Source organism: Nilaparvata lugens, chromosome 3 (assembly GCF_014356525.2).
Source record: "Nilaparvata lugens isolate BPH chromosome 3, ASM1435652v1, whole genome shotgun sequence".
Lineage (NCBI taxonomy): Eukaryota > Metazoa > Arthropoda > Insecta > Hemiptera > Delphacidae > Nilaparvata > Nilaparvata lugens.
The window spans coordinates 15,210,617-15,235,141 of NC_052506.1; the positions used below are offsets into that span (position 1 = coordinate 15,210,617).

The 24,525-nt window shown below is 38.0% G+C and overlaps 1 protein-coding gene across 4 annotated transcripts in view; it reads left to right on the forward strand.

The window, feature by feature from the left end:
• Positions 1 to 24,525, forward strand: part of LOC111057484 (homeotic protein spalt-major) — a 139,812-nt gene that overhangs the window by 100,399 nt on the left and 14,888 nt on the right. For 3 of the 4 annotated variants that reach the window (XM_039423016.1, XM_039423015.1, XM_039423014.1), the window contains exon 2: positions 21,050 to 24,322. In XM_039423016.1, the coding sequence (XP_039278950.1) occupies positions 21,050 to 24,322 (3,273 nt within the window). The remainder of the gene's footprint in view (positions 1 to 21,049; positions 24,323 to 24,525) is intronic. The other variant, XM_039423017.1, reaches the window with a different exon arrangement.

The following is a 24,525-nucleotide window of genomic DNA, read 5'->3' on the forward strand; positions in this document are numbered from 1 at the left end:
TCACCTTCTATGCAAGCATAGGAAGTAAAACTAGTCATCAGCAAGTTTTCCACACAACACATCATAAAAAAGCTGCCAATCATCACAAACATTTTCTAGAAATTACAATAGACTATACTGTCTCAAATATTTCAGATTCCTACATCATCCATAACATAGTTTGGGAACCTAATCCATCAACAGTAGAGAACAGAATCTTGCGAGGTTGATAGGTTATGAGGAAGACTACAGTGGGAACCATCAAATCTGCCGATCGAAACATCGTTCGAGCTCCATTCTCATAATAAGCAGTCACCGGATGTATAAGTTTTCAAAGATTTTTCTAGATATTTTATCAGCCAGAACCTTTCAAGTGTCAAAACCGAGTCGATGCCATTGACTTTAGTGGTTTGGAAAGTTGAAAAACGTCAAAAGCCGTGAATAAAAGTTGAAAAAAATTGATGGCATCGCGTTATCTGGCAGAGCGGCGCCCCCTGCCACCCTCCCCGCACCGTTCGACTGCCGTTAGTCTGAATTTATGTGTCTGTCGATGACACCCAACAATCATAGCTTTTACCTCGTAGACCTGGCCCTGGTCTGCCTATAGTCCGCTCCACCTGTCTCCCTGCTACACACCCTGCACCCTGCACCTCATATATGACGACGCTTCCTTTCCGGTCCGCACCATCGATTCATTCAGAAATTACTGCTGCTGCTGCTGATGATGACTTCCCATCTGATTCTGCTTGTCGACATTTCACCTTCAAAACATGTGAGCGCTGTTCCAATCCATTAACCAATCTTCAATTCACAGATACCTGTATTACAACCTACAATGCTTGTTTACATTCCATATTGCAATGAGTTTCTCCAATTAAATGCACTACAGATTCTTATAATTTTCTTCCTCTAGAAGTTTCCTCATCATATCATCCGATTCCCATTCAATCATTTTATCTCTCTATTCTATAACATTCCTTTTCTCAAATATGCATTCAACTCATATCATCTATAGCGGAAATGATTTATAGTGATATGATGATGATTGTCTATCCTATGATTGTTTTCATCCTTCCAAACTTCTTCATTTTCTGATATAAATTACTGATATTGCGTTTATTCAAATGCTAATGAATTAATAATCATTATTAATTTGGATTTGAATGTGATGTCCAACCAGTGTTGAGTTTGATAAAAACATATAGAAATAAGTGGTCAGATCATGTCCTTGGAATGCCTGAAGACCGTTTCCCATTGAATGCCCTACTCCACAAGCCAATTGGCAGAAGTATTGGTAGACCGAGGAAGAGATGGACGCCGAAGCAGGCTTGAAAAGCTTAATCCATGACGATGATGATGAATTTGGATTTTCGTTCAATTAATAATTATTCTTCATTTTCGTTCCACATCTCTTTTCTTCTATTTGTTTTTCCTATCTATTCGTCCTTAATAAATACTTGACTCTTCATATTTCATTTAGATTTGATACCATCATTTATATTTCTTTCGTCCCACTCAATACATTATTGATTGAGACAGTTTATCTGTAAGTTTTCTCTATTTCCACTTCCACTTTCTTGATCTCCTGCATTATTATTTTCATATACATTCCATTTCCACCCTACGTATTTCTCCTAGTGATTATTCTCTTCTTATATCTATGTATATTTTCTCCTTCTTATATCTATGTATATTTTCTCCTCAATCATCAGCATCAAAATTACTCTTCACGCTCTAATGTTTTCTACAATTTTCCTCAAATTTTAGGAGATAGTTTGGGTTCCACTTCTCTTTATCTGTAAACTTGAGAACTGATCACTGAGGGTAACTGATTTTAGAAGTCAACTATGAAGGGTGGTTGAAAGCAGTCGAGAAAGTTTAGGGTGTTCACTCGTAAATTTTTCAGTTTCCCTTCACAAAATCATTAGAACAAAAGAATAACATTTCAAAATAGATATTTCTGTGGGACACAATACATTCACCCACCTTCCACAAATCAAGAAGGAGAGCCATCAGACAAAGACAGACTCCTCCTGATCTATTTTTGTTTATCACGTTTGGGACACAGAATTTTCTAGATTTTTGTAGATTTAGACACCCAACTGTGTCTTTCTGGTTTGTTTGTTCACATCCTGCTCACTTTCACAAACTTGAACAATTCAAACTGTTGTTTCATTATTTCTTATTTTTCTCGAGGATTCCTTTCTTGTTCAGTCACTCTATATTCAGGTTGAAATTCTTTCCTTACATGACAAAGCATTGTAACTGGTCATCAACTCAGATGATTATTCGTCTAAAGTTGATCCGAAACATTTTATGTTACTGAGACCCAACCATTAAAAATGGTTAACATGTCACCAGTCAAATGAGTGTGACCTTTTGTGTAGTTGAGAATTGTGTAGTTGAGAGTTTATCAGAGATTGACAATGGTGTAATAACCGAAACCGGTCTTTCTAATTATCAATAAATCAGTGGTTTTTTGACAATTTCTTAGTCTTTTTCATTCAAAATGAGTGTGACTCAAAAATTGATGTAATGTGACGATAAATGAATGAAATGCTAATGTTGTGCTATATTATCATATTAATATTAATCTGACCTGTTTCACATTCTGGAGTCTTCTAGAGGTAACCTTTTAAAATCAATTGATTGGAATGACTATGAATAGAATTTCACTATCAATACATACATTACTTCAGTATAGATATACATGGAATCATGTTGAATTGAAAGTAACAGTTGAATTCAATAAGTTTCGGCTGCAGAAATTACGATCAAGTAAATTGTGCTCAATCTTAACAATGAGAGGGCATCCCATGACATTATGATATCCACCATTGAAGAACACATTTGAAGATTATGTTCATGTGTTTGTGAAGGGGCAATGTTATGCCATATTATCATATTATTAATCTGACTTGTTTCACATTCTGGAGTCTTCTAGAGGTAACTTAAAAAAAATTAATATGAATTAAAAATCTTGATTAGTTACTCAAAGCCACATGTAAAAGCGATCGATCGCTTGACGAAGGAAAGTTGAGAATTCTTTGTTTCTGGTTGTTTACTTAATTAAAGCAGTGCGCACTGATGAAGAGGGTGGCAGGGCCAGGGATCCGAGTGAAATTTATGAGTTGGCTGGTTAGCTCGAATAAATAAGTGACAGTAGCCATCTGAAGGTGGAATCTGAACTGGCATTATGCTCATAGGACATTTCACCCCAAGTCGTCTTACCCATTCACCCATTACCTCTATCTGGAACAGGGAACGGGGCCCCTTCCACGCCTTTCGTGGCTTGCGGTCTTCAGGGTGTGAGTGGGGGGGGGCTTTGAAAAGGGGGACACGGGGACAGGGAACTCACCTTGCCGATGAGAAGGGAAGCGAGACACTTAATGCATATTTATGAGCTTTCGTGCTTCATGTAGGCCACGATTTAATGCTCCCTCTTTTTCCATATTCCCTCCCTTAAATATTCCTCTTTATAATATAAATTGGTAAGAGTCTGCAATGAGATAACAGCTCTTCATTTGCTTTTTCTACTCTCATCGCTCTCAACTTATTGTCTCTCCTCATCCTTCTCTCTCCTTTTTTTAAATGAAGTAGATTGTCTTGTATATGCAAATAACCTGAGTCGTTTTTTATCTTCTCCTGAACGCGTTCTTCATTTCCCCTGCTCTGTATTCATGCTTCTCAAGAGATGCTCCGAAATTTCTGATGGAACCAACGGGAAATTCTGTTTATTTTATGAAGTGTCAACTTTAAAAGCTTGTAACATCCCAATTTATTTATGCTATGCTTATCAAGAGTAAGAAACATACTTGAATTTTGGTCACAAATATCAATATTATTTTACATGACAGTGCAAGAATTTCTATGAAGCGCAATTCAAAGAAGCTCAAGTATATCACAAGTAATCAGGTCTCTCAGATTTTATTATCAATTTACAACATAACTAGAGGTCTAGCCTTGAATATTCTGTAAATTTCATCCCTTGAACCTTCCACTACCGTAAAAACCCACCTTTCATTGATGGTTTTTATAATTATTTTTTCAAAACGTTCCATTTATTTTTTGTAATTTGTCAATTCGCCAGCTTTCTAATTTGATTGGTTTCAAGAGGTTTGTTCTCTAATCGTCCAAGTTAGACAATAAACATTGAACAAGTTATGTTTCCATATATGACATTTCTCATTGATCCAGGATAAAAACTGCCAACCTGAATGAAATTCCTTATAACATTGATTCTTCAGATGATTGAATGAGAAATCACTGACAAGCAGAGGCAGCCGGCTTCTTAAAAAGTAGAAAAATCTGGAACAATTCTAAACATTTCCTTCTGAATTTGTTGCTAATTAATGGAGCGGATGGAAAAAACTATTGTTAATTATTGTTTGAATGACTCCGGGACTGTTGCTTTGGAATAGCGTCCTGTTTCGTGTGAGAATAATTACTGGTGTCTCAGTTAGCCTTTAGAGCGCGCCCAATTTCATAACAATAGAAAGCTGTTCAATGATTAGACAAAAATACTGCCTGTTAGAGCCATGACAAGGCTACCAACAGAGGTATAATTGTTAATTATTTTAGGCATTGATACGGGAACGTGAATAGAAGAGTTGTGAACTGAGATGATAGTAAAAACACATAAGTAAGTTCACGTGAAATTTAGACAATTAATATTACTGTATAGTACTGTACAATTAATAATGGCTGTATAGTACCGAATGTTGGTAGCAGTGCTTTATCGAGCTTGTAGCAGGAGACACGGTTAGAATTGAACTTTTGCAGCACTTTTATTACGAAATAAAAGTTGCGATAAGCAAATCGTGACTTTTCAGAGCTTCAAAGCCATTAAACAGAAAGGCAAGATATTAGGTTTATTAATCCAAACAATTTCAAATGCAGCTACGTAACTTTGTTCATTTTAATCGGAATAATAAACTAGCAATAGAAGGCTACACTGTATTCGTAGTTAGTCAATCATGGCTGATCTCAATAGACTTATCGTGATAGGTTATCAAAGCTGAAAGAGATGGAAAGTGACTCCACAGATGTGTTCCATTGGTGTACGAATCATGACGATTAGAAAAATGTAGATTCAAACCAGTAGATGTTTTCCTTCCCTAATAAATGAAACAGACTTTGAATAATGAAACGGTGGATCAGTTAACAGTTCTGTATGTCAATCGAGGCGAATGCTTTAATTGAATTTCGCACTGATTTTGAAACTTGTATATCACTGATTGATGTATTATTTCTTGTACTAATGTTTTATAAGTAGAAAACATCACCAATATCAATTTGAAAATTCGTGCTGTTATGCAAAATGAAGGGGATAATAAAGTCATGTTCACATAATGTGGCGAAGTACAGGAATAAATCAAAACCACAGTGAACTGTATGCTACAGTTTTGCCAATACTGAGAGCTTTATTATAAATTAATGAAATTTTGATAACAACTATAAAGCCCCGCACATACACATCGATTTTTGTTCGTACCGTATTTTGCTATCCTTATAAATTTTATTAGATTAAACAGATGATGTTTGTCAAGTTCCGTTCATTTATTTATCTATTAATTTATCATTTACAATCAACTTAAGGACAAAGAAACAAACTACAGTCCAAAACTTCTTTTCATCCCAATTTCATAAGATAAATTGTCCAAATCAAGGTTATGTGCGACTTTCCAATTCTTCACTAATTTCCACATTGAAACAAAACACAAACACTTGAAACAATTAATTTTGAATTTAGAAAGATTAAGATCCGAATTGATAACAAATTTCATTCTACTTAGTACTCAAAACTGTAAAATAAATATTGTCTTTAATCTGATGGAATTCATAAGGACGGCAAAATTTCGTACGAACAAAAATCGATGTGCGTGTGCGGAGCTTTATAGTGCATCTGAGAGAGAATTTGTGAAATGATTCCCACATTGAAGTTATGTCTAACAAATGTCTATCCTCAACACAATTAGAAGAAGGATCAATAAATTGATGAAGTATTTCAACAGTTGAATATATGTAAATTTGAACAACAATCGTCTATTATTTCGGAACTTTCTTATTTACAACTTGAAGATGAGCCCACCAATTTTTAGTCGGGAAGTTCTGCTTTACTCAATAGTTCTCCCCAAGAATCATAAATCACTGAACAGATCTCAAAAGACCGACAAGCCAGTGGAAAATAAAAAATTAACTCTCAAAACGACACGAGATCACTATTTTAGTTGCTATTTGCCCTGGCCTTTATTGTGGATTCCCAACAGTTTGTTCTTCTGAGAAACACCTGGATTGTCTAGGCATTTACAACATGTAGGCAATGGGCTCGTAAAGACTTTTGAAATAGCTGATACGAAGATCTAGTTATTGTTATAAGTAGTCTAGGAGACAAAGTCCATTGAAAGAAGAAAGCCAACTGAGAGAAGGGTCAAGCCATTGAACATGACTACAAAGCAAAAAACATAAATCACCAAGAAGAGACTCACGCACGCATATCTTTTCTCTCGAAAATCTTTACAAAACAAAGTAATAAAGCTAAAATCTTTCTGAATGCATATAGCACGTAAATACTACATCATTTGTATTTTGGTGAATAAACATATAAGAAACAACAATAACGTACTGCCTTCAAATTTCATAGATGAAAGGGTTTTAAAATTTCTCATAGAATAATTTTCTTGTATAGTCAAATTTAATTTACTATCGTTATTTTAAAGTGATTTCATCATGATATAATATTTTCAAGTTTCTGGATCTCTATGATTTTTTAATTTCTGTAAGCCAATTTGAGCCCAACATGATTTATGATTCTTCCTACTTAGCATTATTTGATTCAAATACACACTTTTATACTGAATATGAAAAATAGAATAGGATCTAAATCCTTTGAATGGAAAGTAATCCTATCAAGCTCTACTGCATGCGGGATAAGGTTCTTGAGAGAAAAACATTGAATGTCATTCCAGTTGCTGCTTTCCATTAAAAATACACGTTTGTGATGTGTAGAGGAGTTATTGACGTTGAATAAAATAAATGGAGGTGAAGAGAATACAGTCAATTATTCAGTCTTCATAGTACATGTGGACACTGCTTGAAGAGTCGTCTGACGTTTACTTACTTCATTGAAGGAAGAAATTCTTGATTAGATGAGTTTCGATCTAAAAAGAGAGAAGAGGATACAGGAAAAGAGAGATTGAAAGATAGAATGGAGAAGATGAAGAGAGAGAGAGTGAGTAGAGAGAGAGTGAGTATAGAGAGAGCCAGTAGAGTGCTCAAGTGAGGAAGAATGGCAAGAAAGGATAAAAATTGGAGACCGGGTGCGGGAATAAAAAAAATACGAAAATGAGAGGCAAACTGTTTCCTATTTTTCTATTTGAAGTGCAGTATAATATACACGTATTATGCTAATGGAGTGTTTGCATTCTTGAGAATCCATTTATCTCCTCCACTGAGGACAAAAAGCGTAAACTTGGTGCCAGTTAATCTGCAGGCTTAGCTCCGCTGCTGAATAAGATTGCTGAATACCAGTAACAACATGCAACTTCTGATGTATTAACAATTTTGGATAACTTGTAGTGGAAAATACTGAGGTGATGTAAGATAACTCCTGACGATGTGTAGTGGGACAAGCTTCAAATTGGAATACATTCATGATTACCTTTATCTCGCACATTAGTCACAATAGTACTCTTAGGGCAAAATTTTGGTATTCAGAACTACTGAAAAATGAAATTTTAAAAAATCAGGTCTAAACTATCAGGAGGTGATGGGAAATGGGGTCACTTCTGAACTGGAAATCTCTTTTTTTGATAATTCATATTCATCCAGGAATAAGTTTTCCAATGGTTCTTTGACTCCAATGCCACCAATCTGAAGATTCTGATCAATTGTGCAATAGTTTTGACGCAGAGAGCAATAAAAATCAGTCGAAAATAGCTGATTTCATTCTTTAAATTTAGATACCCTGAAATGACTCCTATATACCACAGAAAATGCTCAACGGTCAGATTGAGCTGGTATTTATACTTGATGACTATGAGTTAGAACGTTGCGCGATGATTTTTTCAAAGTGTATTGAACCGATTAACGCTTGTAAATGTGAGTGCGAGAGAGAGCGCGAGTGAAAGAACTTGGATGCGTTTCAAATCACTGTCCGAATTGAGAAATAGCGAACCTGAGTCAAATAGTAATGACCTGTAGTCTACTACCTATTCATTCTGTCCACCTTTTAACAGCTTCTGGATCCCTGATTGCATTCATTATTAAATGAACCTATTGTTGATTTCATTCCAATTCCACCCACATGTCCAAAAAGTCTTTCATTTGCAACTCATAATTTTGCAGCATTCTATCTCCATAGAATGCCCATGCCGTAACTGTTGGTAATATTGTAACATGGATTATAAATTAAGGTTTGTAGAATTTTTTATGTACAAAATTAAATGTCACAAGTCACAAATTTTGTGACTTGAAGAAGGTATTTCTAAGAATAAAAAGAATTGGAAGTAGTTTTCATGTTATAACATTATTTTTCAGCCGACATCATGAATTCTCTTCACGTCTTCACCATTCTGTCATACCATTTGTACTGTAGCCTCTTCTTCTTCCTGCATTCATCCTAGCTCTCCCAGATAGATTAATAAATTTCGTACTGATACATTAATCAACAATACAATAGAAATACAACTCGTCAGATATCATTATTGCCGAAATGCGCTATCTAGCTTCGCTATTGAGTTTGCTGTCAAGGAGTTTGCCTTTATGAGACTGCCAAGTATTCGCAAGCTCTTTTTTACTAACTTGACATAATTCAGTACATTAAATTAAATGTATATATATTTTATTTCTTGAAAATATGCGTCATATATCTCTCTGCTAATTGATGCTTGGAAATTATATGGTGAGCCAGACTCCAAGCATCCGGCAATCAATTACTGGGCTTGAAAATAAACACTGAATCTATTGTGAGACGGAGACTCTAAATTTACGTTAATTTAAAAAATCACAACAAACTGTGATAAGACGTCTGATTTAAGGGCTGCTTATTTGAAAGCTCCTACCAATTAATCTGAGCTCCAAATTCATTTATCTCTATTTGGATCATTTTCAATGTTCCCGAAGAAAGATTATTCAAAACCAGAGAACAATGTTTCTTTTAATCTATCAATTATTTCCAACCACGAATTAAAATTCAACATAAATTGAACAAGAATAGAACCGCGTAATTTGAAACCCTTTACTCACTAACAAAAATATTCTTGTTCAGCTAGTAAGACGAATAAATTTTTCAAATTCAACTTGAACACCGAAGTAGAAAAAGGGTCTTCTCCACATAAAACCTAATAACATAATCAAAATATGATAACAAGAGTCAACTTCATATAATGGATATCATTCAGTTGAATAAACAATATCATTCTTAAGAGAGTGGAGGATAATCTCAGCTCTAATGATAGAGCTGATAGATACTGATGAAATAATAAACATGTTCATATGAATATCATTCATAATCAGGTGAAAAATGTATTTCAAATGATAGAGGAACTTCACAGTGATGGAATATTGAACTTATCACGCACTAGATGGATTATAATAGTTTACCTCAATTTATCTATCAATTACAGCAATAATCTATTTATCAATTACAGTTTAATCATTTATAGCTCTCAATCTAAGGGAACGGAAGCTCACTTCGTTTTGCAGTACAGGGTTTCCACTAGGAAGACAACTGCCAATAAAGTATCGCCTGAAGCGAAAAGAAAATGTTCGTCCATCATGGAACATAGGAGTAGACTTTATTATTATAGCTGGAGACCCTTGTCATGAGTGCTATGATGGAGCTGGCGCTTACCTGACTGATCGCTCGCCGCACTATTATTTCAAATGTCGAGATGATGATGATGTGTGCCTGTCATCCATTCGTCCGCAGCTAAGTAGTATCTGTCATCGTTTGTTCTTCGTCTTGTCTCTCTGTCAGCACCCGCCAAAAGAACAGTCCTCGGCAAACATTGGTAATCATTTTGCGGAGCGACTCATTTCTCGAAAAAGGGCCCAGAAACAGACCGACCCCCGATCAGACCGAGGTTGACAAATCCGTCATCCGGAAAAATACACACCAATTTTTTCGGTACCATAAAAGGCCTATTATTTCGCCGTCTATTTGTCTTTGGTTGGCATGCTTCTCCGCATTCCCTGTCTCATCTGGTCCATTCACTCTCTTCTTCTGGTCCATTATTATGTACTTTTAGAATTGAAAGAGTCCGCAATAAAGATGTCCCCATAGTGGCCCCGGGCGCCTCCTCGTTCATGAAACCCGAGATGTTTATCTGCTGCCTGAGAGCCTGTCACTCGTTTCAGCCCTCAAACCTTCATATAATACAATATGTCATCGGTGATGACAACTGTAAAAAATTTTTGGAAAAAACACAGGATATCACGATTAGATTAGATTTTGTCTCTGATATTACCGAGATCAATAATATGTCATAAACTACAAAAGTGAAAGATTTATTATTTACTCGATACATGCGTTTTTTTACTCCAATTCAATAAGTTAGTTCAAGTTTTTCTATTTGAATGGAAATAAGCTATTTTTACTGTACATTCTATTCATGTATAAAAATGTATCATATTCGATCAATTTATCCAGGATTAGGTGTTATTCTTAATTCATTGACAATACATTTCATAATATTCCAGCATCGTCTAATGATACTTCCAATTTTTGATGATACAGCCTACACTTCTCTAATTCTCAAACTTTATTCTTTATTCATGTGAATCTTCATCGAACTTTTTTCCGTAATATTATCAATATCAAGGTTCATTGTATGGATTATCATTCGGAATATAACATAACATGAAATTGTTTACAATTATTTAGTTTTACAAGTAAACTAAATTGTATTCAATTCACAGTTATACTTTACCGTTGAATTCAATTAAATTTGGTAATTCATTGCTACTCATAGATGATTTTGGGTGATGAATAAAAAAGATTGATTGATTTATTTGGTCTGAAGAGACCTATGACAAACATCAAGTTACAGAAATACATTGCAAACTCAAATCACAGAGATAAATCACAATCTGTTTTTGAAAAACAAATTAAAAATATAAATAGAATTACTACATTTTTATGAGTAGTGGAATGATAATGTTTTTAAAATTTTCATCATTTTCTCATAACCTCTAGACTGTGTATTCCAAATTAAGGTTTAGAGCAGTTTTGGGCGAATGCCTGTTGTTTTCACCTGGATTGTATTTGTATATGGATAAATAAATATAAATATAATAAGTCAGATACTAATACAAAAATATACTTTGGTAATATTTACTATAGTCCAAAGGGGAAAATGAAACATTGGAAATTAACAGGTAGTCTTTTAAAAAGCAACTAGCCTCAAGGAAAATTCTACAAGCGATGTGTCGAGGGAGGTTTATTGGAGGCGTTCAACCCTTTCTGTTAGCTGAACAACATAATATGACTTTTGCAGCTCGTCTTCTCTGTCTAATAATTGAGTTTTCAATTAGATATCGACGAGTGGGAAGACCTCCAAGTTACAACAACACCATCCACAGTTCTCGCATCATTGATATGAGGGGAGCCAAGTATAAATAGTATAAAGTTACCGATGATAATATTGTGAACAGAATGGAGAGGGCGTGAGTGAGAGAATGATAGTGGACTGTTTCTGAATGAAATGAGCAAGTGAGAGAGTGAGAGTGATTATTTAGGAGTGTGTCTGAGTGAGGAAAGGAGTAGTAGGTCGAGCGGTGTTTGAGATCAATTTGGCCGACATTGGATCGAAGGGCTCGTTGTTTCTAGGACGGAGGGCGAAGGCATGATATGTTTGTTCAACACTACTCGATATGTGTGAGGCCCGCAATATTATCATCCCTGTCACTACTTGGACTGAGGGCCAACTTTTAATATCGCAACGTTGGCCCCCTTACACCAACACACGTTTCCTCCTCAACGAAATTCCCTTCTTTACTTCCATTCCAATGCACCAAAACCTGGGGAACTTCAACTCGCTTCTATTCCCCCTGGCCATCACTCAATACTCGCAGACGGTCAGACAACCGATAAAGAATGAAATATTCATGACAGAGCTTATCACTAGTGGAAGCCGAGTTTTTCCGACTGTGGAGGACCCGTGTTTTCTCTGACGATGCGCTCTCTTCTTTCCACACCAGTAGTTTACAATCACAATCTCTCATTTCAACTGTTTGCATAGTGTCCACCTGAATCAATGATATTTCTACAACCACCTCGTCCAATAGGAAACTACTCCATTGATTTTAAAATCATTTGGATCAACTAAAGACTATATATTATATTAAAGATCATGCTCTTCTAATATTATCAATATCGGGGCACCGAGCTTCGCTCGTTATTTATTTATTGACTTTTGATAAACCAAACACAATTCTTTAAAATGATTGAGGAAGTACTAACAGCACAGCCCAAAACTGTTTCTTTCCCGAATTTTGATGTATACACTATAGAGTCCAGAAAGTAGGTTATGTTCCATACACTTGAATTCAGGTTCAATTATCTGTTCAAACATTTGAAAACAGAAAATTATAATTTAGATTATATACAAACCAAATTGAATAACAAAATAACACACACTAATTAATCACTTGAATTTGCAAATAATGATCAACTTTGAAAATTATGATATACTCTAGTTTAGGAGGATACTCTAGTTTTGTCATGTCAACAAATCAGATTATGTTGATCAAATCGATTAAATTGTCTAGCTAGATAAAATTTCTCGCTGATTGATAATGATTACTGGAAATAATTCTGTCTCTGTCCCACACAGGCACATGCATCTTCTGTTATCGAGAGACGACGAAATTATCATCTGTTTTCCAAGGATGAATTATCCTTTTAATGTCGTTCAGCGAGTTTTCCAAAGAATGAGACCTAGTGCAATCAAATCTTTATATCATAAACCTACTATGTTCCAAATGTGAAAATCGTTAAAGCCGTTTTCGAGATCTGTAAAACATAAATAACCAGATATAAAAATAACCAGATATATACAGAAATTGCTCGCTTAATATAATAGGATTAGGAAATACCTCTAATGCTTCTAGGAATTCGTGTATTATTTGATGAATCTAATATAAATTTTTTCCAATGTAATTCCAAGGAGAAAGTTTAATTTCAATATCATTATTGCGAATCGTTTGAAGACAGTTTGACTTGAGTTCTAAAGTCCACCTGTCTTCTTCAGTGTATCAGTAATCAAGCTCATCATCATTGGAATAAATTATACAATAATGAGAGTGCTTCAACATAATAAATTCCATGCGATATTAGTGAAAAATTTGTTAGGTCAGTATAAAAAATATGACATTCTGTATGAGTCATTTTAATTTTTTTAATTAAAAATGTTCAATATTTTTTTGTGATTGTGAAGGAAGATTTTTGTTTGGATTTGTATTTTGAAACTAATTAATCTGATGAATTTGAAATTATTGTAGTACATACATTTTTTGTACTCAAAATAGTTGTGTGAATGAAGTTATCATTTACATAACCTCTAGACTGTGTATCCAAATTAAGGTTTAAAGCAGTTTTGGGCGAATGCCTGTTGTTTTTACCTGCATTGTATCTATTGTCTATGAATAAATGAAATGAAATGAGGAAATATGTTATTCAATCTGTTCCTCAACTCAGTTTCTATATTTTATGCAGTAATCGAAAAATGAAATAAACACAGTTTGGATCGTTCTCACTATGGATGAGAATTTGGATTGAACGTTATGTTCCATTAAGTAAACTAGGAATAGGTTTACTCAGGTATAGGTTTTACTCAGTGATACAAATTGATCAATTGACTTGGAAGCTTTTCATTCAAATTTAACTACTGTAGTATGAATTTGACATTGAGAGAGCAATTGAAAATTTCAATTCACAAAAGCATTTCCTGTTCAAAGGAAGAAATCAGCATTTGAAACGCGAGCAGCTAGCAAAGATTATGAACCGTGGCTGTTTGCTGGTGGCCTAAGGTTAACTTTTCAACTATTTTCAATGGAATAGGAATGAAATAAATGTGTTTTTGTATAATATCCGGATATTGGAATAATGAATAGGTGAATCATAGAGCATAGAGAGCAGAAAACATTAGATTAGCAGAGAGGAAACACAGTAATTATAACGAGGCGAACTTCCGTTGGTATACGGCTTCCCTTGGAATAGTATGATTAACATGCAGCCCCGCGAACAGTGCCTGCTCTAGGCCTTTACTATGTCGATGATATTGTAACGCGATTCTTGCAGGGTGGAAAATTAGGGAAGCCACTCAGTGCGATAGATAACTCATACTGCTTCTCGATATCAGCTATGAAATTGAGAAGGCCACACTCGATCACTCTGCTTCCGGGTTGAAAAGGAAACTCTTACCGAAACTGCAATCATCATAGTCATTAGAATTCTGCATCGAACCAAATTCCTGATAGAAGGTTAACGTTTTATTATGGACTAGTTTTTAGCTTCCAGTGAATCAACCTAATCCATTAGAATCTTGTTAAAAAAGTCCCTATTTACATAGGATATGAAAATCGTTGTTCATTTTCAGTCTCAAAATTTGAAAGATGGACGGGATTTTGAAAAAACAAATCAATTATACATTATCTTTCTTCATATTTTTGTGAGCAACTCAACGTTATTAGAAGAAGTCCAAAGCTCTCTGAATAAATCAATGCACTTCAAACGAAAATAGGATCCTAGGAAGATTTGTTTCCATGCTCCATGCAGATTTCCGATACGGCAGATAAGAGGCAGAGACAGAGAGAGAGACAGAATTTGAGGAAGCAAAAAGGAGACACAAGACCCTGACGGCGTGTGCCACTATGATTTAAGGCACAAGCCTGCTACTTTTTCCTTCTTCTTCTACTTCTATTTCATCTGCTGCGTTATATGATTGTCGCTCTTCTTCTATTGCCAGCCCCTTCATCACCGCGCTGTCTGTTCCTCGCTTATTCCAGATTTTAAGAAATTCTCCGGCAGGGGTGAAACCAGCATGCAGATGTTTTATTGCGCTCCATTTGTCTCTCTTCCTCCCCAAAGTGCGCATCCCACCCTTATAAATATGTCAAAATCTGCTGAATATTTCTCCCGGCTAGACCGGAACCGGCGTGTTTTTCTCTCCAGACTCACCTTATTTTCCGACTCTCTTTCTCTCTCCTGATCAAGCGTAAAACTATGTTAAGAGAGAGATAGAAGCTGCAGCGTCTGTCAACAGCACTCTAATGACGTCATGGACATTAGTCGTCACAAAACTGAACTGTGGCGCGTGCTATTAATATCTCATAATTAGTGTCCTATCATAATAGGAAGTGGATGTCGTCAGTAGTCAGCATTCTCCAACAGAAAACTTTCTTAGAGAAGTTTGAAGCTTCAAGATGAAAAATGCCGGTTTGAAATTCTTCACCTGAGAATTCAGTCAATTAAAATTGTCCGATTTCCGGTTTCCATTTGTGGGTCTCTCTGGCAACTTGCTTCGATTTGTTAAAATGAAGTATTGATAACTATTATGAATTATAATTATTATGGTGAATATTGTGAATTATTCACACTGATTTTATATGTCATTTAATGATATGAGCAACACATTCTCCTACAAAACAGATCAGATAATGCATTATTCGTTATATCATTGATCAAGTAGAATGCTTGCAGACTACTTGCAGAATATTTAGCAGCGGCATAAATTTAAATATGCAACTTAGCTTTCAGGATTATGGGTGTGAGCAGGTGAATATTATGATATTTATCAAACTATTAAATGCTATTTGATTTCAAATGATTACCTGAAGAAAGTTGCCTAGCTTTACACGATTCAATAACTCAATTGAATTCATGAACCATTTTAGCATTAAATCTGTAAGAATAAATTAAGTGATTGCTTTCTTCTCCTCCTACTTCATCTTCATCTTTCAAGAATTCAGCTTGCTTTTGAAAAAACGGTGAAATATATTCCAGAGAGCTGCAAGTCTAATTGATGACAAAGGCGACATTGGTCCTGCCCTAATTTATTGCTTGCTTTGGCGTTCTAATTTCATTCGGAATTTTCGACTGTTAATTATTTTTAGACAAGCAAAACTTGGATAGAAAAAAGATGGCGGTCGGTCGGTGCGCCTGACTCCTGTCAAAAGCGAGAGATGATCGTTGGAGATTGCTCGAGATCTAATGAAGTAATTGTCCCAGTTATTTTTATACAACGTTCAGGAGAGCTGCTGCACTATACACTCTTAATCATTCTGGGGATATCTTTTCGTTTCAGTCAGCCTCCAAAACACAAACACTCACACAAACACATTTATATACTCATCACGGGTTTTTTCTTCCCTTGTACACGATTCAACCCTCACCGCCTGTTTTTACCAGAATGCTTTTTCCATGAAAGAGGAAACGGTTGAAAATACTTTCAACGCAGCCGGGCTCTCTCCGTACACTTAGACGAGCACTTCCAACTGTTCTCGGCTCTCTCACTCTCACACATGTCCACAACCACTCCCACTATCTCACTTTCACACATCTACATAACCAGTGCTGGAATGACACACAACACATGGCGCGCCACTTAGAAATCCGAGAATTGGGAGAATTTTAATTTTTTGTCAGGCCCGTGAATAAGATGTGCTCGGCTCCTTTTTAATTCATTTGCCGTCACCCGTCGTCCGTCTAGCAGCTTCATGGCACGTGCTGCTCTTCAGCTACTCCGTTACCTCTTCTTCGTCCTCTTTTTTATGACTCATGTCAACGACGTGCCTTAAAAGTATACTGATGTTCTGCCTATGTGATCTCTGCCTATACTCTCATGTTTACCTTTTACACAGGATAATTAATTAATTTTATTCTTCATTGAATAATACAATAAGTAAATGATAGAGAGAGAAAAAATAAGGTAACCTTGTGCTATTCCTCTCCCAATAAAATATCTACCTATCAGACCCCTATCCTCCTCAGAGTAAATAAATGCAAGTAATATAGGAAGCAGCAAGCTTTGAAGTATTGTGCCAATCAATATTATGATACAATTCACATCGCTCTCATCAAAATAATACAATATTATTGTGGGTGTGTGAATAGTGTCTTATTGATGATGGACAGGTTGTGGACGCAGGTGAGTGGAAGAATGAGCTAGGATTTTGCTGAGGCAAAGGTATTAGGGCCACAATGGCGAGAGAAAGCACTACAAAAGAGCCGCTACACATTTTCTGGCGGACCGCGCCAACCCTTCGCGAGTCAACCGGAAAATTGAAGATTCTACCCCAGCTTACCACACCACGCTTATTGAAATTTCTTGCTCATTGTATCCAACCATGACGTGCTTCAATTCAATCATCTTTTCGAGCCGAGGCTTTTCTCTCATAGATCTCTGTGTTATCCATCGCATCCTCGCAAGTGTTGAATTTTTGAAAGAATTTCAAGGAAACTCATTCCTTCCTTGCCGAATGTTAAGAGTATAATGTGAAAAGGAAACATATCTTCTGTAGTGTTTGATTCGATAACTTCCTGTTTTCAATCAGTTATAGAACTCAGATCTTCAAACTCTAAAATCTAAAAAAAACTCTTGTGCTTTTTTCCATAGTCAATTCACAGAGATGAGCCAGGGAAGTTGACTACTTGACTCGACAGAATAACAATCTGCAAGCAAGACTTAATTATATTGCTATTGAATGACATAGGATTTCATTCTATTTTCTATTTTATGCTGTCATTCTGACTATTCAGCCATGTAGGCAACTTCAAATGAAACGAAATTCAAATAATATTCTGCTCAAACACATAACGTATTTCTGAGTTTCCTTGCTTACGTTGTTAACATTGTGAGTTGTCAGTTGCTTTTTGCTGTTATACGATTACTGCATTCAACAATTTATCAAAATCCTGTATAAGTTGTATGATAAGTGTTGACAGATTCAAAATGTTTATTTTTGAGTTAATTGATGGCGAAAATCAACTTGGAAATTGAGTATTTTGTCAGTATAGGCTACTTAACTGTATTTACTGTTAGAATCAATTCACAGTCAAGTCGTATTCCTAGTTGAAGTTCAATTTTTGTCTTGTTCCTCGATCAGACTTTTGAAATAATTCTCTTATTACTATGATACTAGGGTAAGAAAGCCAGTCATTTCACCTTTTGATGACCCGAAAAAAGTTGAAGTCTCTCGTTTATGTTTTGGACTCGCATCGTCGACTGCTATCAATAGGCGTCCATCAATCAGGTGGTGGCAATAGGAGCATACCTTGAAGATTGAAGTCGGAGTCAATCAGATGAGGCAGTGTCAGAGTCATTATGGTCGGAGTGCCGACAGGCAAAAAATGTTTACGCTCAAAGTGTAGTATATTGGAGCGATTTGTCATTTGTCATGAACCCTAATGACCCTGAAAGGTGGGCCAGGCCATCATCCATGACCCGATCGCGGCGTGGTTGAGGGGGGGGGAGGCCGTTTGTTTTTTCATGCACGATTTAATAGTCGAAAAGGGTGGGGGTGGGGCGGTAGTCGGCACAACTCTTTTGTTGCGGCTGTCAGTCATAGAATCATGGCGTTATTAAGCACGGCTGATTTGACAGCGACGTGCGACCAGTGCCGCAGTCGGCTGCGGCTGCGGCTATCCGACGACGCAAGATGTTCCCATGCCGATCTACTCATGCGCGCCACTTCATGCTTTGATTTCTACACTTCCGGCCACCGCCGACACTTTATGCCTTTCCTTAGCATATTTCTGATCGATCTCAAAAAAAGCGGTCAGGCTAACAATGCCAGCGCCCTGCATCGACGCCATTGTTCCAGACAAAGCTGCACGTCATGAATCTGAATCTCTTTCAAATCAAAGCTCATCCTAACCAAAAAATTGAATATATATTTTATTGGTATAGTCCATTACAAGCTTAACAAGATTCTGAAAGGTTCATGCTAACCAAGCTATTAATAATGATCAACCTAACCGAAGTCATGAAACTTCAAAGTTGTGAGCTTCCTCATTATAAAATCATAAATAAGGAAACCCCTACCAGACTCTTACAGGTCTGTGTGTAGGAGAGAAAGGTCTAGTAAAAGGTCCAGTACAGTAAAAAGTGAACACTACTGATACACTTCAGTGCTACACTTGATATGCTTCCTCATAACAAAATAAGGCAAAAAGGAAACCACCTACCAGATAACAGGTCTGTGTGTAGATGAGAAAGGTCCACTACAAGATCCAGTAAAGAGCGAATACTGTACAGTGTAGTGAGTCTCTTCATCAATTACTGTATGACAAATACACCAACTCACATCATGTTTTCTAATGCTGATCTGTATTACAAATGCTTTCCATTTCTCTCAAGCGTGACACAATTATAATTTTGAAATTATTTTAGGCTCGTGTTTCAAAATTTTCAAGCATGTTATTAGTGAGAACAATCCTCCATGAAAGAGTATAATATAAGTTACTGTACTAATAAAGAATCAACATGCAACAAGTATCATTATCGGTGAGATATATTATACAAATTTCGTGAACTAAAGGCTCTTGGATGTATTTTATTTCAACGGCTTTCTTGAACTTTTGCATATTTGATAATTATGGTGATTTATATTCCACTAAAATTCTTATGAATCTGCCCTAATAACTAATTATTATCTGTTCAATTGTAAGTTAGATTTGGTAAACGAAATAATTAATGATACTGATTTATATTTATCATGTTATACGTTATTCGTAAGCTTGTACTGTATATAAGTCTTTGTCAATAGCGTTTGAACAGAAGTTAGCATCTAGAACTTCCGGTCAACCTGCCACCGTTGGTGAGAGCGCATCGTTATTTTTGTCAGTAGATATTTTATACAGGAGCATAATTTTTATATAAAAGAACGCCAGAGGCAGAGTGAAATATGTCTGCTGGGTTCTATTTTTCCAAAGCGTGTCGCTCGACGTCAGCACAAGTGTCTCGGCCATTAATCATGAGCCGATAGAAGCCGGAGCAGAGGCAGTCCAGGTGTCGAGAGATATGGCAGCCCCATTGTCCTAGTCGAGATTATTTATTCCTCTGACAGAAGGAGTTGGCCTTATTTTTGAACTGCAGCAGGACTGTGAAAAATCGTTTATGGGGAATTATTTTTCGAAGCGTCTCGTCGTTTGATGTATGCGAGCGTCGGCCTGCTATTTATAGCGATGAGATTGCGTCGACCACGGCCATATTTTCGAGGCGTCGCGGCGTATGACGAATGGCCCGGACGCCCTTCCTATTGGTGAGATCCAGTTATGAAATGATAACTGGCCTGCCACCTCCACCCCCCGTCCAAAACAGGCTCCTGCGCTGATCCGCCCTTCTCTCTGCGCAGGTCTCACAACAATACCCACTTCATAAATCATAACTGAAGGCTTGGGGGCGGGAGCGGAGGCGGCTACTGGCAGCGGCTTCTGGCTCACTGCCTTTTCCATCTCAATTGGCGATCCCTTCCTCTTCTCGTGCTCTTTCTTTCTCACTCTCGTATCAAACATTAATATGCGAATACTAATGAACTCATTATCTATTACGTGTAGCTTTCTGACAATAATTAGAATGACATCAATTTCCAGCGTATCCCTTAACTGTACTTGAACAGAGTTTCTACTTCAAATGAGGTTTTTATCCATGTCTAGCCTTCCCACTTCATTTCATGAATGACCAATTCATACTTCATGCCATAGATACGGGTCACTAATGTAATATGATTTCCAGATTATGAATAATAATTATTTTCTAATTATTACCTTGTGAGAGTCTCACATCTTAGTTATTATTGAGATATTAGTTGTTATTGTCAATGCTATACAGCTGAGTGCATGAATTCATATGGAATCATTTCTTCACAGCTGTAGCATAATGCTAGAACATAATATTTATCACAAGGGAACTGATTTGTTTAATTCGGGAATTCTACAATAACTTTCTTCTCTACTTTCTGTACTCTCATCAAATAATTTGAAATCATGTTGTTTCATAAATAATTTTGATTGTTACTTGAAAGTTTGACATGAGATACTAAATATTTTTTCATTTTTCTGTTACAGGGGAGAGTTCAGGCTCGAGCTCAGAAGAAGATTCTGGTAGTACATCAGGCTGCAAGTTGGGTGAAGAGTTGGGCTGTGAAGCAGAGAAAGAGAACGAAGAGAGAAAAGACGATCCAGACAGTCCAATGTCGGTAGAAAATGATGAGACAATGGCTACTGGAGATGAGGATGAAGAAGAAGAGTGTGTGGTTGAGGAGGGCATCTCCAAGACAAGAGAAGAGGCAAGGCGACAGAGACAGGATGCTGAGAACAACAACAGTATAGGAGAAGGTGAAGCCGAAGTGGATGCCGATGCAGACGCTGATGCAGACTCTCTTGCTGGAGATTTGGCTGGACTGGGCTTCCAGGGATTAGGTGGCTTCCCTGTCCCCCCTGTACCTGGTCACGTCACCCTGGAGGCACTGCAGAACACCAAGGTAGCTGTGGCCCAGTTTGCAGCTACTGCCATGGCTAACAATGCAGATAACCCAGCTGCACTCCAAAACCTAGCTGTGCTGCACTCAACTATCTACACACTGCAAACGCAACAAATGATGCAACTCAGATTGATCCAGCAACTCCAGCAGCAGCTGCAAGACAATGGAGGGCTTCCACCAGTGAAAGAAGCATCGCCACCCACCACCCCACTGCAGCTGTCCACACCTCTGCCATTGGTCGAGCCACCAGCGCCTCCTGTTGCCGCTGCAGCCAAACACCAGCCAAACACATCATCAGCAGCAAATGTCGTTGGCGCCTCTGTTACTCCCTCCACTCCACCAGCCACCCAGTCAATACCACCATCCTCTCATTCGCAGGCTCTGACTCCTACATCTACAAAGCCACCAACTCCCAAACCTCCTCCCACCTCTCCTCCTGCCCAACCAGCAGCCCTACCTCCTTGTTCAATATCATCAAGCTTTGCTTCCTCCATTATCACCAACTTCGACCCTCCTCCCTCTCCAAATGGGCCGAACTCACTGGAAATGTTAAAACGAAGAACAGAAGATATGTTAGACAATGCTAGCCAAAGTTTGCTTGCTAACAACAACATGGCTGATGAGGTTGCTTTTAAGAAACGTGCCGCCTATGATTCCAAGTCTGGTGTCCAGCTGTCCCTCAAGCACTGCTGTCGCTACTGTGGGAAGGTGTTTGGGAGTGACTCTGCACTCCAAATACATATCAGATCGCATACAGGTGAGCGCCCTTTCAAGTGCAATGTATGTGGCAGTCGGTTCACAACCAAGGGCAACCTGAAGGTGCACTTCCAGAGGCATACCTCAAAATTTCCACACATAAAAATGAATCCAAACCCAGTGCCCGAGCATCTGGACAAGTATCACCCTCCTCTGATTGCTCAAATGGGGGCACACCAAAGCCTGCCACCCGGAGCACCTCCTCACCATCCTCATCAAATTCCTCATCCACCATTTCCCAACAGTCCACCTTTTCCTCCTGCGAGCCTGCCTATGTATAGACCACCTCAACCTCCACCTCATGACCTGTTACTCCCACCACATCACAGGCCTCAAGATCCTTCCCTTATCAAACCCATCCTACCTTTATCTCTCTACAGTCCACGAGGAGAGCAAGAGATGCCAGAAAACCTTAGCAAACCAGCAAATTCCTCATCTCCACCAATGTCTGAATCAGGTGAAAGGTTCAAGAAAGAAAACATTGATGAAGAAATGAGAATCAAGTCAGAATCTGGTGACCCACCACATGCAAACAGCCGCTTAAGTCCAAAGCAAGAGCTAGAGGCTGAAGGAGAATCTGAGCATGATCCTGACAATGAGCGATATCCATCACCATCTCCATATGATGACTGCAGTTTGGACAGCAAGTACAGCAACGAAGATCTACTGGCAAGGGAAGATAGCCCTAGTAAGGAGGAGAATGATGACAGCCTGCAGGAGCAGCCAGAGAACCTCTCTAATAAAAGTACGTCAGATATTGTTCAATTTTCTATATCAGCAGATCAACAGCTTCCTCCTTCATTCCCATTCCCTGGTACTGTCTCTCCTCCCAGTAGCACGTCTTCTGGAGACAACCACCTACCTGGATCCTTCTCTGTCACAACAGGTGACTTTGACCCTTCTCAAGATCCAGCTATTTATTCCAATCTCCTTCCTAGACCTGGAAGCAATGATAATTCTTGGGAAAGTCTTATAGAAATAACTAAGACATCAGAAACATCCAAGCTTCAACAGCTGGTTGATAATATAGAGCATAAATTAACTGACCCAAATCAGTGCATCATTTGTCAGAGGGTTCTTTCTTGTAAGAGTGCACTGCAGATGCACTATCGCACCCACACCGGTGAAAGACCCTTCAAGTGCAAAATATGTGGTAGGGCTTTCACAACAAAGGGCAACCTGAAGACGCACATGGGCGTGCACAGGATCAAGCCACCAATGAGGGTGCTCCACCAGTGCCCTGTCTGCCACAAGAAGTTTACCAATGGCCTGGTACTGCAACAACACATCCGCCTGCACACGGGAGAGCCAACTGACCTGTCGCCTGAACAAATTCAAGCAGCTGAAATCAAAGACTACTTGCACCCACCTTCCATGCCTTCACTTTCCACTGGCTCTACTCCTTCCCCTTCAGCTTTCCTTCACCTCAGTCAAGTTTCCAATGATTCATTCCTTTCACCAGGTCTCTCCCGTAGCCCCATATCTGGCTCGCAGGATGAAAAACATAGTTTTGGCAGTGATATAAAGTCCAAAGACAACTCAAAGTCTGATGAAGTTTTCACTAGTTGTAGCCCAATGCCGTCTTACCCGGCTTTTTCTACCTCATTAGCAGCCTTGGAAAATCAAGTGCGAACTATTGATACGATTGCCTCCCATTTCAATACTGCTTCTCATTTGAAAAATTTTAGTAAAGACTTGTGCAATAACCAAACATTCACCCCTATTCCAGTGAACGGCGAAAAGTCGCCTGCAGGCTCGAGAGGGTTGGATAGTCCAAGCGGGTCTGAGGGGCAGCTGACACCATCTCCCCACCCATCACACCCTGTCCAGATCCCTCGATCGGCCCAGCGACCTCCTAGTCCAGCGCCCTCAGAGTCCAACTCATTGGGTGCCCTCGACCTGACGCCTCGTGCTCACTCGGTGCACTCGACACCTGGAGTCTCGCCAGCACCAGCGCCACCACCTCACTTCTCCAGCTTCGGACTGCTGCCTCCTGTCTGCGCGTCGTCGCCACTCATGACGTCAGCCTTGTCTACACTCACCTCATCTGTGCTCAACTCAACAGCATTCAGCCCCATCGGTCTTGCTGTTGGACCTGGAGGTGGGTGCCACTTCGACAAAATTCAAATTGCAATCATCAAATTACATTAATCAGGAAGGGATGTTGGGAAATTTGTCCATGAAAGATTAATTTATATTATCAAACACTTTTAAAAGTCCATTATTGTTATCGAACTGACTCTCTTACTTCTTAGTTTCTCTTATATTTTTGAAGTGCCGTCGTTTCAATATCTAACATCTCGC